The 18,695-nt window shown below is 34.5% G+C and overlaps 2 protein-coding genes across 4 annotated transcripts in view; one reads left to right on the forward strand and one right to left on the reverse strand.

The window, feature by feature from the left end:
- The window catches only part of LOC112046768 (protein unc-13 homolog B), a 463,016-nt gene that overhangs the window by 132,701 nt on the left and 311,620 nt on the right, over positions 1-18,695 (forward strand). Inside the window, exons 14-17 of the mRNA XM_052886522.1 lie at positions 359-488; positions 1,023-1,090; positions 1,788-3,281; positions 3,674-4,011. Coding sequence (XP_052742482.1) covers positions 359-488; positions 1,023-1,090; positions 1,788-3,281; positions 3,674-4,011 — 2,030 coding nt within the window. The remainder of the gene's footprint in view (positions 1-358; positions 489-1,022; positions 1,091-1,787; positions 3,282-3,673; positions 4,012-18,695) is intronic.
- The window catches only part of LOC112046769 (uncharacterized), a 46,346-nt gene continuing 40,620 nt past the window's right edge, over positions 12,970-18,695 (reverse strand). For all 3 annotated transcript variants that reach the window (XM_052886529.1, XM_052886528.1, XM_024083552.2), the window contains exons 2-5: positions 18,372-18,563; positions 16,328-16,472; positions 14,154-14,287; positions 12,970-13,308 (exon numbers count right to left, since the gene is read on the reverse strand). In XM_052886529.1, coding sequence (XP_052742489.1) covers positions 13,090-13,308; positions 14,154-14,287; positions 16,328-16,472; positions 18,372-18,563 — 690 coding nt within the window. In that variant the 3' untranslated portion in view covers positions 12,970-13,089. The remainder of the gene's footprint in view (positions 13,309-14,153; positions 14,288-16,327; positions 16,473-18,371; positions 18,564-18,695) is intronic.

The raw sequence follows: 18,695 nt of genomic DNA on the forward strand, positions 1-18,695 counted from the left end.
CGGATTTTTCCGGGATAAAAAGTAGTTAATGTGTCAATCCAGGCTATAATATATCTCAATACTAAATTTCAGCTAATTCGGTTAAGTAGTTGAGACGTGAAAGAGTAACGAACATTCATATAATCAAAATCATCAGTTTTCGCAAATCTTGGGAAACCATGGATTTTTCGGGTTAAAAAGTAGCCTATGTGTTAATCCAAAGAAAAATCTATTACCATTCCAAATTTCAGCTAAATCGCTTCAGTAGTAGCAGCGTTATAGAGTAACAAACATCCAAACACCCAAACATACATCCAAACATACATAAAGGATTTGGATGGAGTTTTTCGAGATTTACTTACGCTTTTTATCATTTTAGAACCCGAGAGAACGGTGCCCAACATTTACAACTACGACAGTAGCGGCTACCAGCAACATTCACAGCAATCGCGGCAGTATCCAGACACAGTTGTATCTCAGTATCAAGACACCAATTATAATACTACAGGGTGTGTATTTAGTTACTTCTTACTTCGGAAACAATCAGTCATATCAAATTTAATATAAACAATATTAATTTCGTGTAGTGCAAAGAATAGGGGTTCGAAATATATCGATATTAATTAATAAGTTAAGGATTTCTTATAAAACTTAATTTCATAAAAATCATGATTTTTTAAAATTTTTGATTAAAATTTATGATTTTTTAAAAAACCTCAAAAAAGCTGTTGTCCATTTTGTGACGTCATCATGTTACTTTAGGTACGTTTAGTACATAAAATGACATGGTGATGTCACTAATTTTTAACTAATATTTTTGTCAAACGCTCCGTTTGTAAGGGATTTGTTTATTTAAAAAAAAAACATTTAAAAATAAAAATTTTCATGAAATCATGTCGGGAGCTAAGGACAACAGATAGGCAGACACGTCAAACTTATAAAACCCCTCTTTTTGCGTCGGGGTTTAAAAATTTGGTTTGTTCCATATCCCCTCGCTCATAGAGTCACTTGTGTCGTACGCTTACAGTGCTATTACTTTCTAGTTACGATGATGAGGGTATGCAGCCGTTCTTCGATGAAACGCCGCACGCCACCCCGCCAGCAGCGCCAGGTAACAATTACTAATGGATAACTGAGGGCCTAGTGGCAGTTTGATACTATGACGATCGCGATAACGTAAACTAATTTCTAAGAAATTGAAACAGCGCCATCTAGTGGCACTACTGCACAACTTTTTCAATTCCATATAAATTGGCGGTTTCGTCAACGTGATAGTAACGACGTCATCAATCCAGATTCGGCTCACTGCTGAGCTCGAGTCTCCTCTCAGAGTGAGAGGGATAAGGCCAATAGTCCACCAAGCTGGTCCAATGTGGATTGCCAGACTTCACACATGTAGAGAATTGAGAAAATTCCTAGGTATGCAGGTTTCCTCACGATGTTTTTCCTTCCTTCAACGTTTGAGACACGTGATATTTAATTTCTTAAAATGAACATGAAAAAAACTGAAAAGTTGGAGGTGCCCAGATCCGATTCGAAACTACGTCCTCCGAAATCGGAGGTAGAGGTCATATCCACTGGGCCATCACGGTTCTACAAAACAACTTAGTAATATAATTTATCAGTGACGTACTCGTATTTCAATGTCGATAAATACATCCGTTATTCGGTCACGGTTAAGCGCATTGCAAACTCATGAGCATATCAGTTTAATTCTGAATCAGTGTTAAATATGTCGTTTACATCGTTTAGTAATTATTACGATAATTTCACGTTTTCCATATTCAAATATTTATTTCCATTTTCAGCTCAAAAAACTACATGGACAGAGTCGGATAATTCTACTGACTTTTCGTCTCCGGTGACTGTGATACAAAAGTCATTGCCATCAAAAATTTCTTCATATATTCAACCGCCAGTAACTACAAAACAAGATATTATTTCTTCACAATATGATACAAACTATCAGCCATATGATTCGCATAAGTATGAAGACAAACAACAATATCAAAAATTTGATCAACAAGAACAATCATATCAAGATAGCCAAAATCAATATTTAGATCAAAAATCAGATAGACATATTCCATATCAATATGAAAATCAGTATGAAGATGAACGAAATTATCGAAATAGTGAACAAGAAAAATATAACACTCCATATGATCAACACGGTTACCAACAGCAACAAAACATTCTCAGTGAACAGCACGACCAAAAGTATTTTGATAATCAGCAGTTGTATCCGGAGGATAATCAGTACCAACAGCATGATAGTTATCAGCAACAACAACATGACTATATGCAACAAGATTATCAGCAACAACAGGACTTACAACATGAGAAACAACAGCAAGAATTATATCAGAAGGAGCAACAGCAAGACTTTTTACGTCAACAACAGGAACAACAACTGCAGCAGCAAAAGCAACAGCAGGCAGCACAGCAACAGCAACTGCAGTATCAGCAACAACAGCAGCAACAACAGCAACAGAAAATGCCAGCACAGCAGCTGCAATCCAGTGTCCTCACAGGAGCAGCTACTCTAGGTTCCTTTATGGCGGGAGGTGCGAAGAAGCTCGGAAGTTTTTTTGGAGCTGCTGCTGCCGCTGTTGCTCCTTCTGTCCCTCCACAACAACAACAACAACAGCAGCAGCTACAACAACAAAAACAACAACAACAGCAACTACCTTCAGTTTCTATGTCTACGCCGGTTACATATATAGACTCAACTTTACCTACCACCTACGACTCAGCTTCCGTCACTCCGTTTACAAGTGCAACAGCTATATCTACTACAACATCCGTCCCTATAACTGATGTGTCTTCGTCAGTTCCAATTACTAGTGTGACGACTTCCGCCCCATCGTTACCAAGAACACCGTCACTAAAAAGACAAGAGTCTATGCAAAGACCCTCAGTGCGGAGAACACGGACCTTACCTGATGCTCCAGAGGATTATCCTACAGGGAGTTTCGATGAAAGTGCCTACGAGGATGAGTACAATAAGACTGAAATTGATCAAGTAGATCGCGATAGGACATCTTTAGATAGGTATCGTGACGAAGATTACGCACATGATACCATTCATGAAGATGTCGTAGAGGAAGAAAAGGCAGCGGAGGAAACCAGTCCAAGTATACAAAAGACTGCGTCGCCTACTAAAATAGTTTCACAAGCCAGAAAGCCTTCTGTTGACAGTTATCACAGTCAAGCGCCTTCTATACTTGATCGAAAAACTTCACAAAGTTCTTTTATATCTCAACATGAAGAAAAACTTACTATACCGACTACTTTAGAAGGTAAATAGTTTGCAACTTCTTTATTGTTTATTGACATAAGAAACTTAAGCTTATTATACAACTTATGAAACTAAAATTCTGATCGTAATTACTGAAATTGTTTATTTAAAAAAATTAAAACAGAAGAAACACAATAATGTATAAGAATACACCATAATGTATCTATTAAAAGGGAATTTAATTTGAACAATAATAATCGGGCCCAAAAAAGAGCACAAAAAAACTATAATTATTGAAATTATTTTCTGTGAAAATCTAAAGAAAAATGCATAAAAAACCGTTTAGCAGTTTGAGTTTATCAGGAAAAGTCAGGGAGATAAACAGACGCGTTCTGATTGATATGATTTTAAAATTAGCAAAATTACGATTTTCAGTGTGTAATTTATTTACAGAATCACTCGCAGACAAATCAAAGGTATCATTTCACGAGGAGCGCACAACGTATCACGAAGTTCCTGACGAACAAGATAGATTTGAGAGACAGGAGTCATTCGATCAAGATGCCGAATACCAAGACGATCAAGACCAAGACGAGACGTTCAGAGACGATCAGAAATTTCAGGACCAGGAAAGGTTTGATGAGAACGATGAGCAGTACCCGGAGGATAGTGTTTTTAATGAGGAGCAAGACAGGCAGGAGGAACAGATGGATTTCCAGCCGGAACAGCCTAAGCTCACGCCGAAACAACGGTGGCATCGAGCGTACAACAAGATCGTCATGCAGCTAAACGTGAGTACCTTTTGCCTTTTGATGATTGAAACAGATTTAATGATGAATTCATTATATTATATTATGAATATGTTTTAATTATATTTTTAGTGTTCTAAAATTTTTGTTTTAACGTTTGAAATGTGGACCTATATTTTGTTAGATACTGCAGGCTGTACTTCGGGCATCTTAGGATTGATCCTAAGATGCCCGAAGTACTTTCGATCTACACATAATATTTGCAGCATTTTGTTCTTTGCGTTGTGTTTTTTGATTTGTTTTGAATCTATGTCAATATCTATTTATCATATAACATCGATATCTTCAGGTAGCATTTTAAAATACTTTTGGGTATTACTAAAAACTGTCCTAATATCTACATAAATGTAAAAAAGCACAGCTAGATTTTATATATAATTTTATTAGTTTAATATCTTTAAATTATTAGTTCACTATATTTTTAAAATTACTTTCTTTTGTTTTAAGTATTTGTTGTCTTTTGTGTATAATGTGTGTGTGTGTCCAAATAAAATAATTTTCTTTCTTTCTTTCTTTCATATAATGATGAAACAAGCGGAATCTACAAAATATAAGTCCACGTTTAACAATATCTGTTTCAATTATCTTGTAATATATTAATTTTTGTTTAAATTGTTAATTTCATGCAAATGGAGAATTAAAACTATTTTCAATAATGTGACTATTAGGAGTTTTGTGGTGTATGGAACAAGGTAAGTTTACTTTATTTATAATAAAAAAAAAAATCGGATAAATCTTCGCTATATTATTATATAGTAATATGGTATATTGTTCGTATGTAAAAGGTGTGATGTCCTTTTAGGTGTGACTACAATTACTTATCTCAAATCTGACGAAGGTATTTGACATGATCCGTAGAATTTAGTTTAAGACTGTCTGCACTTAATCGAGTTTCGGAAAATTGATGTTAATCAAATGTTGTCTGGCACTGTTGGTGTCCAATATAGAGGACGTTATATGCTTTTGTGTTGTCTGAAATAGAAGTTAGATATAACAATATCTATATTGGATATAGGTATATTCATTATAGGTTCTTAGTGTACTATATATATGTTTACACACATTTTAATTGAACCTATTAAAAATGCTCGTCTATTTGTAAAATCTGACTTACTCGTTTCTATAATATTTATAATTATTTTTCATAACCATGCTTGGATCCTCAGTTCCAAGTCGAGACAAAACAATACTGTTGCCTCGGCCAAAAACAAACACCTATCAAAATATGCTGGGAGTTTTCTTCTTTAAAATGTTGTTTTGCGGTCTTACATAATGAATGCCATCCATTTATTTTTAAAATCATTGTACAAAATTATCGCAAACTCTGTAAGAAAATTAGCGTATTTTTCTTACAAAGTAGGTAGTTTACAATTCATTGGATTTTTTTGTGTTTACCAAATACTCGATGACGACTGAGAAAGTATTTTTTATGGTGTACAGTACACCTCAAATAATAATCCTATGATCATTAGAATTTTCTGATGAGATCCTGAAGAAATAGGGCTCTCAAATTTTTAGTGTATTTTGAAGTCTGCTTTTTCGGTAATAAATTTTTAGACTATTTTAGATTCTGTTCTGACTAAGTTTCAGTATTGATTCAGAGTGTCGTTGCTATTATTTTATTCTTTCTATTTGAAAAATAACAAGATTACATCACATCTGCGGACAAACCATTGTATTTTAATCCCGCTGCGAAAAAACCTTAACACGTCCGCCACCGCTGTGAAATGCGAAAAGGCTGTTACTGAACTCCTAATGGCCTGACCTTGCGTGGCGTGCACATAACTAAAGCTTAGTACAGCGTCGCTGCAAATCTTAAGTACCTATGGGTACGTGTTTTTATTATGAAGGAGAAATATAAGGAAGACTAGTCTTCCTTTTATAACGAGTTTGTGATGACCAGACTTATACTTTGAGTTTTTATACGGTTGACTTTATACTCTAAAAGTCGTGGTTACTGAGATCCGTATTAGAATCGACCTTCACCCATCAGTTTATTGGATGAATTAATGAAATGGTTTTATATCAATTTAATAATAAATAATAATAATAAAAGCTTCTTATTCCCATTAAGTAGGTTGTGCATATCATAGTACTTATAAGTATCATGTAACTATTCTAACTAATCTATTTATTAGATAATGAATTTTGTTATGCACTAGTTAATAATGGGTCCTTTCGGGTATAAGCCTCCTCCATATTATTCCATTAGTCTCTTTCTTGGGTCTGTTCTATCCAACCTTGGCCAGCCTTTGCGGTGATATCGTCTACTCATCTTCCTATAGATCCTCCCTACTTTTATCCCTACTATCAAATTTAGTACGTTAAAAATATAATGCGAGCAGGTTGCCTAAAAATTTTATGGCCAAACTATTATTAACTATTATTAAATATGAATAATTACAGTTTGGCCAGGAGTTTTTGAGACTTTGATTCTTAACCAGCTTAGAAGCTAATTGTCCACACCTAAAACTACCAAATAGTAACTTTACTTAGTTGTCACAGGCTTTAATCCATTTTTTAGACCCAGTCAGATGATTAAGTCTACATCCAACATTTTAGGCACCTCAGTTTTTTCCTTTTCCTACATTCAGGTAATAGTGAGACACTCAGTATAGTAATATTATCTGTCAAGAAGTATTTCAGAGGATAAAGTCAACCGAGTTAGCTAATAAATAATCAGGCCGTTATTATGAAATCGATGTGGGTTCGACTCCCATTCGTTATGCAATTATTAAATAAATAATTCAATGAAAAATAAACAATTTTAAAGTTATCCATAAGTGTGTATTAAAATTATACTTTAATTAAAGAAAATTATACGAAATAGATGACAACGCTATTAACGACTCAAAGTCAAATCGATACATTTTTAACCAAAATTGTGCCAGTAAGTATCTGTTTAGGGTTCCAAGCATGACGTACGTATAAAAACGGAACGGAATTTATAATTTTATATAGAATAACTTACGCAGGTTTTCGTGGGTGGTTCAATTTGAAATTGCTGGTCGAAAAAACAAATTATCGCACAATTATAATATTTATGAAGTTTTGCTAATGCCAATGCATTATTTATCCATAGTCATATTATTTATACATTTCGGCTTCATCAATTTCTATCGATCTAAAAATATTTTATGCCATCTTTGATTGATTACCATAATAATATTATATATAAAGGAGTTTGTTATAAGCTTTCTCAATCCATCCCATTATCTACGCTGGAGCTTTTCTCCTGGATATAATGACATATACTCTAAAAACTCCGTTCTTAGAAGAAACTTATAATAGCTAAAACACTTATTCATAAATAATTACCAAGTATAAAATCAACCCTTAAGTAATTTATCAGCACATGGTATGACTAAACTAAAGGTGTTTTTTGTATTTCGTACAAAAATCAATATAACTGAAAAACCGTAAAATTTCGGCTAACATAATATATCGCGTTATTTTAGTACGTCTTGATGTCAGCTATGATCCTGTAAAGTATGTCGTAATATTTACGGAACATATAGTAATTAATTTATTAACCGACTTCCAAAAAGGAGGAGGTTCTACGATCAGCTGTATGTATGTTTTTTTGAACCCATGCGACAACGTCACCCAGGTCCAATAAAATACTCTCTACGTACGTTTCACCCCGAAACCGGAGCATCTTCAGGAGATCATAGACTTTGCAATTGCACGTTGTAGAGTCAACATCTCCTCAGAATGCTCCGGTTTCGGGATGAAACTACGTAGAGAGTATTTTGTCGGACCTGGGTGACGTTGTCACATGGGTTCGTCGGCTTTTCGCGGATAATAGCAAAATGAATAAATTACTATACATTCATGATGAATTTCCGCAAAATAACGCCTGCTTCTACAAATACAATATGTAAGGGACAACCTGTACATACGCACTGTTGTTACATAATACAAAAATTGTGCTTATTTACTATGGTCCGCTTTTGATTTCGTTACCAGGCCTATACAAAATCATAGCGGATTGAACTGAGATTTGATTTATACTTTGTACACGTTTCATATTTGAAGGTATTTTTTTTATATTGAAAATGTTTGTGTGGTGCTAGAGATTGCCTTTGTAAGTACACAGTTTTACAGAGAAAAATACTTGGAGACTTGTTTTCAGTCACATTATAATAAAGCCTTTCTTTACTTTCTCGAAGTCTACATTTGAAGATTTTCTTCAAGAAAAAACATCGTATGAAAATGTTATTCTTTACTTGACCTATAATGTGTAATAATCTTTTGCACGTGTAATATTTCGGTCTTGAAAATATTATTACCATGTTACTGGAAATAAGCAATTCTCCAGTGAGTCATTGATATTTCAAAGTCAGATAAGTTACGTTGGTAATATTCACGTAAGATTGAAATCTCGCGGCCTTTATTTACGATCAAAACTTCGCACAATATCGTTTATTCGACCATAAAACGAAATATTGGTACAAAAATATAATTAAAAATAACATAAAACCTATATTTATACACAAATATATTGAAGACGAAATATATTGAGATAAGAAAGAAAATACTTTTCACCCTCAAGTTTTAGTTAACGGAAATTCTTTTACAAGTTTTCCTAAAGGCACCCTGTCGCCTGCTGGTTAAGTGGCGCGTCCCGCCGAGTCCCATGACGCCTTTGAACCCGATCGCTTCATTAGTTCTACTCAGTTACTCTATCCGAGTCTACGCACCGCGCAGTCCGCTAACAGACTTTGCACCGTACGCACATCGGTAAAAGTGGGAAAGAAATTAAACTTTTATTTCGATAGTTATGTAAAACAATGCCGACGGAAACCGGCGAGGACGCGTTATCGCTATCCTGCGGGCGTCCGTGGCCCGAATGATAGCGACGCGCGCGCACCTAACAACAATTTGTATGCAAATTCATTTAGTTACAGGTGAAAACGGTGAAAATTTCACCTTCAGTGTTTTTGTACTTGTCACTGTGAACTGTCTTCTAATACTTATCCTTTAAATTACGTTATAAACATGGTGCGAGGTAAAAAGTGTCATGCGGCTAGCGAGGCTGATGTGCGCCGCGAACAGACTTTTGAATCTAATCGTTCAACTGCAAGTGGCTCCCGTCTTAGAGTCCGTAGAGGATCGAGTCTTACTGACTTGGATAAGCTGAGGTGTAGCGCGGGTTCTAGCGGCGGTGGATCAATCGGGGATCTGATGAATATGTTCAGTGGCAGTGCCAACTCAGTTGGAAGTGATACGTTAGTAGCTCGAACTGTTCCTTTAGAGACCGTCCGCCGAAACTTACCTTCCATGTCGACCCCGCCGCCTCACCCGCCACCATCGCCGCTTATACACGTCTCTAGACCTGTGGGTCCTTTGACTATGGCGCAAAGGACTTTGAGGTTTAGCAGACTACTCAAATATCAGCCGTGTTCAAGCGATGTTGTCATATTGCTGGTAAGTATAATCATAAACATATATTACAAAGTTTTTTAATTAAATCCTTATATAGATTTACGTAATGTTTTAAAGAAATATATAAAGCCTTCAAACATTTCTTTATCAAGTCTATGAAGGCCCTAACGTAAAACGAAGACGTACAAGTACTTTAGCGAAATTAGAAATGATTGTTCATAAAGATCGTTCGATATAAAACGCCTATGATGGGTATCGTAGATACGTAGGTCCATTAATGGATAGACAAAGTAATTAGTTACAATGGATGAATGATATTTTGACTTAACGTATAGGTACTTGTTATTGTTCTATTCTATAGTTTATATTAATATTATTATAACTTCTACAAATAATACCTGCTTGCTAGGTACTTACCTACTTGTAAGAAGAGACATCACTAAAAAATAAATTACTATTTTTATACACTTGTTTAATCAAAAGTGTGACTGTATTATGAGTCTGTATAAACTTTTCGTGTCGCGTAAGTACTTTTATCACAATGCGTAATAAAAGACTGTCTAATTTGGAAAGTCTTTTAATAACATTAATTAAATTAAGTTTAATAAATAGTGTTTTGAAGAATATAATATTAATATTAAAGGCCAGACTATCAAACTCAGCAAATTAGTTTCTACCACTATATGATATAGTATTTAGTTATTGGAATAAACTGTTCCCGAATTCCTTTAATCATAAAAAGTTAATTAATCTGCATAATAAACTGATAATAAAAATTATCTTCATTTTATACCAATCTATCATCCACAATTTAGTCTATACCAAGTAGGTACAAAGGCCTCATTCGCACAAGAGTTAAAAAGGCGATTCGTATTAACCCAGCGGGTGTAGCGTATAGTATGATATTAAATGAACTATTTCCAACGCCCAAACTTGAAAAAATTTCGTGTTTTAAAAACGCTGTCGTGTGAACATACATTTTTTTTATTTAAAAGAATATTTGCCAATATTCGAATTCCCCTCCAACTAGTCGGGAAAGACTGTATTAGGAGTGGGTACGATAATAGACCAACCGGGCGAGGATAGAACCACCATCACCCCGCGGTGATGAGTCCGAGCGCTCTTACCGTTGAGCTAATTGAGGCTCTAAATGGAAATGCATTTGTATTTGAACGCTTTTTTAACGTCCGTTAAAAAATCTCTCGTGCGAATGAGGGCTTACAGTGCTTATATAGCTATCTATGAATATCGAATTAGTTACACCATGGACTTTATCAGTAATGTTAGATCAATATGTGTGACATAAAACCTGGAAAAGCTTTTTTCATGATAAAATGAATACTTTTACCTAGAATACCATAATATAATGACCATTAAATGATCGAGCACTATTTATTATTGGTTACTAAAAAATTGTGAAACGCTTACCACTTCGTTGCCACTAGCGATTTTGCGAAAATTGTCCTCGTGACTGAATTTTAGCCATGGTACTTAGATGTCATACATTTTTTTATTCATAGTCATACTCGACTAACTTAGTTGTTTTAATGCACAAGTGCGTACTTATGCGTCTTCTCTGTACTAGTACTCGCCCTCTTGTCAACACATACAGCCTTATCACAGCCTACTTGAACTTTTATATCACCCGGACGTCTATTTTAACAGTCACGAGAGTGTGAGGACTGATTGTACTGATTCAGCTTTAACTCCATGAAGCCCAACGTCCAACGCCGAGGTCCAATTCTCTTGGTCGGTGATGCTTGTATAGTGTGAGATCCGGCATAAGAAAGACATATCCTCATCTATTATTTATAAGGGATAAGATTATTATGTACATTGCAAAGCCCAGTTAAATATATATAATTTTTTTAATATACTTCCATCATTGATTATTTATCAATGAAGTAATAAACTCAACAGGAAACGCCCTCGTCAGTTATTTAGTCGTGAAATATGTCGTTTGGCAGCTTATTTTATGCTTAAAAAGTAAATATAGTTCATGGTTTCCTAGATTTTGTATGTAAAGATTATCCTGCCGCAATTTAACTGGGCAACCTATTTGCAATGTGTTAATGTCAATATACATTATATATCACTAGCGGACGCCCGCAACTTCGTCCGCGTGAAACTCGATATAAACTTTCAACTACCTCTACCCTACCCCTACTCCTACCCTACCCCTACCCTACCTCTTTTTTCGCAATAAAAGGTAGCCTATGTCCTTTCTCAGGGTCTAAAGATTGTCTGTGCCAAATTTCATCAAAATCGGTTGAGAGGTTTAAGCGGGAAAGCGTAACAGACAGACAGAGTTACTTTAGCATTTATAATATTAGTAAGGATTCAAAAAAAGATGAGAGTACATGTTTCTAATTCCGGATCTTAGACCCGCAGAGCTATGCTGTGACGATATTAATAACACGCAAGTGCGAGTTCTGAATTCACCTCTGTCTCTATCTGTCTTTTAAGGAGGAACCTACAGAGCAGCAAACAAAAGAAACTAGTAATCTAGGTTTTGTCAAACACGTACTAAACAATGTGTAAGAACTCAGAAACTAACTTTATATAGGAGCCAGGGGTAAAATTCCACCGACTCTACGCGTATCTCAGCTTCATTCAATCTTACGTTTTATCTTTGCCTCCCCATTCAGCACGATATCGTTACGAAAAGAGAAATACGTTCAGTATTCCAACTAACTTTAACTACTCTTCTATTTAGGCTAATTATTATTTTTCTAGGTCTTGACTCGCTCAAGCGTGATATCTATTTTTAATGACGTTAAATTCGTCACATTTCTAATAGTTACGGCAGTAAACATACTCCTAATGTTTGGCACATTTTTGTTACAATATTTTCTTTGTAATTTTTATGAGTGGGGTTTTTATTATGGCGGTCAGGCATGATTGGTCTATCAACAGAATAAATGGCTGTTCACTGAAACTTGATGCTTGAACGCGTTGAACAATGTTTTTATTACAGGTGTGAGGTGCTCTTCAAAAAATATTCATAATTTATGATAGTATTTTATAAACACATTCAAAATTTTATGACCGAATTTTTGAATTAAAGTATGATGAGCCTTTTCTACTATAACAGAACAAATAAGCAATTTAACTAATGAGACATTGTTACAATATTGGATTAATTTCAAAAGTATTAGGTGATTTTTAACATAAGTATAATCATGCCACCCTATTTTGCTTTACAGTGTGTTATTAATCAGCGCCATCATCATCATCATTTTCAGCCGATGGACGTCCACTGCTGGACATAGGGCTCTTGTATAGGCTGCTAAATACCGCGGTCTCGAGCCGCCACCATCCATCGGCTTCCTGCAACCCGCTTGTTGTACCTATGCGGTCCACCTAGTGAGGGGTCGACCAACACTGCATTTTCCGGTGCGGGGTCACCATCCCAGAATGTTGGGACCACAACGTCAATCGGCTATTGCCACTTCAGCTTCACAACTCGCTGAGACGTGTATTAATAATAGTATTGTGTTATTGTAAAAATACTTATTTGAAAGAAAATAAAATAAAACCAGTATATTTAATTCATTGGTTTACTTAAATAATTGTAACAAAACTAAAACAATCACTTAGTTAAACTAATCCCAAACAAAATTTTGTTATTTATTTCAGTTTAATTTTAAAAACGAAATTAGCATACAATTCTTACCGGGCATATTTCTTCATAAACTTCAGCAGATACTTGAGTTTTGGCATTTCAATGTTGTGAATGCATCTATTGAAGTCCCCGATGACTTTCACTGAATGTGTCATCATCCGCGAGATGATGTCTTTGAGGCAGACACTTAGGTCGGACACCTCTTTGAAGCCGTGTATTGCTATCTCAGACATCACTACTGGGAATGGCGATGTTTCGTACAAAAACTGGAATAATAAAGATCGTGGTATAAGATTATTACCTACTAGGTAACTCGCCCATATTTTGTTAAGGCTCAATCTGATATGAATTTGTTTCAAAAGATATAACATGTAAGTACAAATCTATTGGCTTGTTTAAGTTTTTCGAATATAAAACCCTTACTAATCTTTAAATTGTAAAGAATCAAGGGTGTTTTTAAATTTGCTAGTGTTAGCGGAAACACATTTTCAATTATTTTGCAGTATTTCATTGATTATTATATTTTCCAATAACCATTTGTTGTTCTTAATTGTTCTTGATTCAATGAATGATTTATTTTGCTACTTTTTGCAAAAACCAAGTTTATCGTAACCAAGCGGCAAAAACTATACTCAGGTTTGACTTTTCGTAGTTACGAGTTTTCCATGTTTCACTATGACTGGATCCTTAGACTCGAAAAACTTCTATGACCTTTCTCTCAATATTGTCAATATTCTTCAAAATCTTTTGAAGATGTAAAAATACAGTTATTGGCTATTAAATAACCTACTCATCACCTTCTTATTTTTATTCCTTTTAGCATTCGGTGGCTATAAAAAATTCACATATCTACATCCTATCTACAAAATCTTGACTTTTTTAAGTAGACTTTTATAGAATCAACTTTGAGTATTCAAGTTTGTTAAAGAGTAGTGACTCTACTACCGGTTTGAAAAGCATATTCTTTCCGGTCATTCATATTGACCTGCTTATTAAAAGTCGTCTTTTTTTCGTTTACACTTCCTATTTCTTTGATATAACTAAAATTTTCTTTATACAGTTATGGGAAATACTCCCGAACAACCTTTATATAATAACATAGATATCTTACCACAGTCCTTTCAAGGTCTTGACTCTCGTGAGAGCAGTTGCCACCCACTTGTTGTTGTTTCTGACACTCGAATAATTTCGACGCCGAATATTTCTTGAGATTCTCCAATGTTTCAAAGTGTACTTGTAATTTCTCTGTAAAATTAGAAAATAATTTATGTCCGTCCAACATAATTATTTTTTATTTTATAATTTTTAACGACTTTTGAGAGAGGTTGACGTCCTTTTGGTTTGATATTAAAAATTAGATATTAAAAAAATATGAGGGATTATACCCACAAAATACAAAAGTTCGAAGAGCCGTTGGACGTTGGGATCCCAAGGTGCTGGAATGGCGACCCCACACCGGAAAACGCAGTGTTAGTCGACCCCCAACCAGATGAACCGAGGATATCAAGCCGGTTGGAGGGAGCCTCTGGATGCTGGGAGCTCGAGACCGTTGTGTTTGGAGGTCCATGCAAGAGGCTTAAGTCCAGCAGTGGACAACTTTTGACTGATGATGATGATGATGATGATGATGATGATGATGATGATGATGATGATGATGATGATGATGATGATGAAGATGATGATGATGATGATGATGATACAAAAGCTCTAGCTGGTGCCACTTATGATATACCATATACATATTAATTTTACGGTTTCATCAATTTACGCGCGTTATTAAAAATTGAAGCTAAATAAATAATCATAATAAATTGTTGCTAAAATAAAGATGACTACTTTTTGAACACATCAAAGAATTAAAACATTAGGATTTATTTAAATGACACTTCTTTTAAACATTATTTGTTTTAAAACTACTTGATAAGACTAAAAAAAAATAACTTTTAACGGCCTCTGTGGCGCAGTGGTATGCGCGGTGAATTTACAAGACGGAGGTCCTGGGTTCGATCCACGGCTGGCCCGATTGAGATTTTCTTAATTGGTCTAGGTCTGGCTGGTAGGAGGCTTCCGCTGTGAGTTACCACCCTACCGGCAAAGACGTACCGCCAAGCGATTTAGCGTTCCGGTACGATGCCGTGTAGAAACCGAAAGGGGTGTGGATTTTCATCCTCCTCCTAACAAGTTAGCCCGCTTCCATCTTAGATTGCATCATCACTTGCCATCAGATGAGATTGTAGTCAGGGCTAACTTGTAAAGAATAAAAAAAAAACCTAAATAGGGTCAATAACATAGCATTGTTTTCAACACATCCTGTATAGTCCCCAGCGTGAGCACGTACAAAGGTAAACAAGGAAGACTGTGCCAAAATAAAATGAAGTTACATGTAACATTGGAGGTTCACAACATTCACAATATTATGTCGGTCGGCGGACTAGGTTGACTGTCGTATCCGTAAACCGGAGACTAGTCCGTAAACAACGATTTACGATTGCGTGTTGCAAATTTATTTATTTTATTTATTTATTTAATTGATATACCAACAATGACAACAAGAAACATTAATAATAATCTAAACATAGGTTAACTTAAAAAGTTCTAGTGCTAAACGAAGCCATCTTTTAAAGGTATATACAGCATTGTTGTTTGTTGTCCGGTTATACCTACCAAATGCCTAGTTATTCACGAAGCTAGGCCTATTTATATACTTGAGATATTTATTGATCTTCTTAATATTCTAAATACCTAAAAACGTCGAACGAGTACGGAGCTTGTCTGAGTCTAGTTTGTCTTGAACAGTATTATGATTTCAGAAAACTGAAATACAAGTGTTAACTAAATCAACGGCTTGCTTAATAAAGCAGCCGTTGATTGAGTTAACATTCGAAGCCTGAAAACCATAGAAGCACTCCTTGCTTCTATGGTTTTCAGGCTTCGAATTTGTACAAAATCAAAATAATAATTATGTAACTTAAATCTTGACAAAATTAAAAATGTATTTCAAGTTTAGTAACGCCTCTTTCATAAACGCGATATTTCTAAAATGACTACAAATTTTACAGGAGGCATTTTTTTAACTTAAAAAAAAGTTAAGTTAATTTCGAGTCAGATCTAATGTTTTTCAAGTATTGTAATTTTAAATTTACTTTAAAAACACATTAATTTTGACACGAAAATGTTTTTTTTTTCCATTTTCGAGATATCACGTTATTGAAGCAAAAAGACGATTTGATTGAATGATTATAGAGAATCGCGTTAGATTTTCAGGTTATATCGTAATCAACTGACCTGGTAAACGTTGTACTCGCTGATAGCCCAGAGCTAAGCATAGCGTAACATTTTCATCAGCCAACTGCAGATTCTCTCCCAGTAATTTAACAATGCTCTCCTTACAGTAAGTGCCGTTCCGGGGTTTGCGATCGTGAATTATTACCTGAAACGCTTAGTAAATTACTAAATGCGGATGCTGCGGGCTCTCTACATTTTTTGTTGCACCAATCTTGGCTACCTTAAGTGTTTTATTTAAAGCTACATTTATAGTTACGCCAACAAATCTTGATTTATTTAGTGAGTATTAAGTCTACCTTATTTCGGTCCACCAATTTAAATTTGATCTATGACCTTTTATATTTGCAGATAGACTATCTAGATACCTATCTACTAGTACCTACCCTTAGGGAAAATCTACTTATCTGGTTATTTTTCTTAATGATTGTATTCAGTTACACATTCCAATACTTACATGGAAATATCTAAATGTTTCAAAATAACCTAATCATATTAATTATGATTTCATATATTATTTTACAAAAAATTGAGCTGAGTAAGTATTTAACTCAACAATTTAAATATTCAGATGATAATTTTGTAAGCAAAACTATGGATTAAAATATTGTTTGCTTGTTGATAAACTCGATATTTATATATTTCATTTATTAGAAAAACAAAATGGCCATGTTCAAGATATATACCTAATTTTCTATACAAAACAAAAATTTAAGAAAATAAGTTTGCTTTAGTTTATTAGAATGTATGAATTCATATTAATATACATATTTACACAATTTTTAAAAATATTTTTAACCGACTTCAAAAAAAGGAGGAGGCTCTCAATTCAACGCGTACCCATGTTTTTTTTAATGTTTGTTGCCGCATAACTTCGTCATTTCTTAACCTATTGTTTAAAAGAGTGCGTATATACACTTCTAGATTGGTGCCATTTAGTTCTCATGAAAATTGGTTCTATAATTTTATGTTAAAGTGAAAGTAATGAAATTGCCCCTACCAAGGTACGCCTTCAAAGTGATCACAAGGTAGCACATACGATGTTATTTTTCACTTTATTTTTGTGATTTTGAAGTTAAATTTATTTAACACATAAAAAGATTTTATGTTCTAAACTTATAACGTTGGTTTTGTACGAATGGAGCCATATAAATCGCAGCGCTATAATTTTTCTAGATTCTTGTTATTTGCGACTAGCTTTATAAAAATGCTACCCAGAAACTGTTCATTTATATGTTACTCGTGGTCTTGCAATGCATTACACTGCATTTGTTACGGCGTAAGAGTGCTTACAGTGTCCCAGTAGTATTTCCGTTGTAGGCGACGACTTTGCTCATGTATTCCACTCCTCAGACGGCTAAGAGTGGTACGTGCAACTTTATACCCTTTTATTTTCACAATTTTTCCACTTTTTCGCTAGGAAATGTGCCTCATTTCTCACATTTTCTGTATGACGAGTTCGTGTAATGAATCTAATGTTCTTATATTGTATTTTGTTGAGGAACTTTCCACAATAAAAGACTTTTTAATAAAATAAAGCTTTAACATTTACAATGGAAGAAATATCTCTTTGGAGGTTTCTTTTGATATAAATTGAGTTTCATTTCCTTTTAAATAATACGATATAACTTTAACTATGAGTTAAAATCGATATTTCGGCATAGTTTAAAACATATTAACGTACGTTTATATATATTTTGACCTACATATGACAATTTTCAAACTATAAATTATTGTTCACAATAAGGTAGGTATGTTTATCTAAGTAAGTAAAAAAAAAGTGATTATAAAACAGGGCTAAAACTTAATACAACATCGGGTATACTTCGACATTGAATCACGTAAGTTTATCAACCATGTTAAATATTCAATTAAGTATAAAAAATTAATAAATATATCACCTCCTTTTGTAGGTGCAGATGATGACAAAGTACATTGAATTTAATATTCAAACTTCTTAGATAGGTAAGCCTACCTACCTACTTGTATCTATTCGTTATATTTTATCTGACTGGAATTTTATTATTTTATGAACAACTTTTTTTACCTGAAAATATAGAGATATCTGTTCAAGATACACCGTCATATAGTTGATGGCCTTGTCTGCTTCGTTCTTCATCAGCAGCTTGATCTGCGACACTAGGGTGTCCATGTCCTCGCGGGACTTTTGCGTCCTAAGCTGGATATCCGCGATGAGGGTGCGGTATCCATTTATTAGGTTCTCTTGGAAATCTGTCGCCTGGCAAAAAAATCACAACTTATAATTCATGTATTTATGTTCATATTTTAATCCACTATTTCACTTTAATATTTCCCTAAACTTAAGGTTGCCTGGAAGAGTTTGCTATGATAATAACGCCTTTTTGTATCC

Source organism: Bicyclus anynana, chromosome 17 (assembly GCF_947172395.1).
Source record: "Bicyclus anynana chromosome 17, ilBicAnyn1.1, whole genome shotgun sequence".
Taxonomy (NCBI): Eukaryota; Metazoa; Arthropoda; class Insecta; order Lepidoptera; family Nymphalidae; genus Bicyclus; species Bicyclus anynana.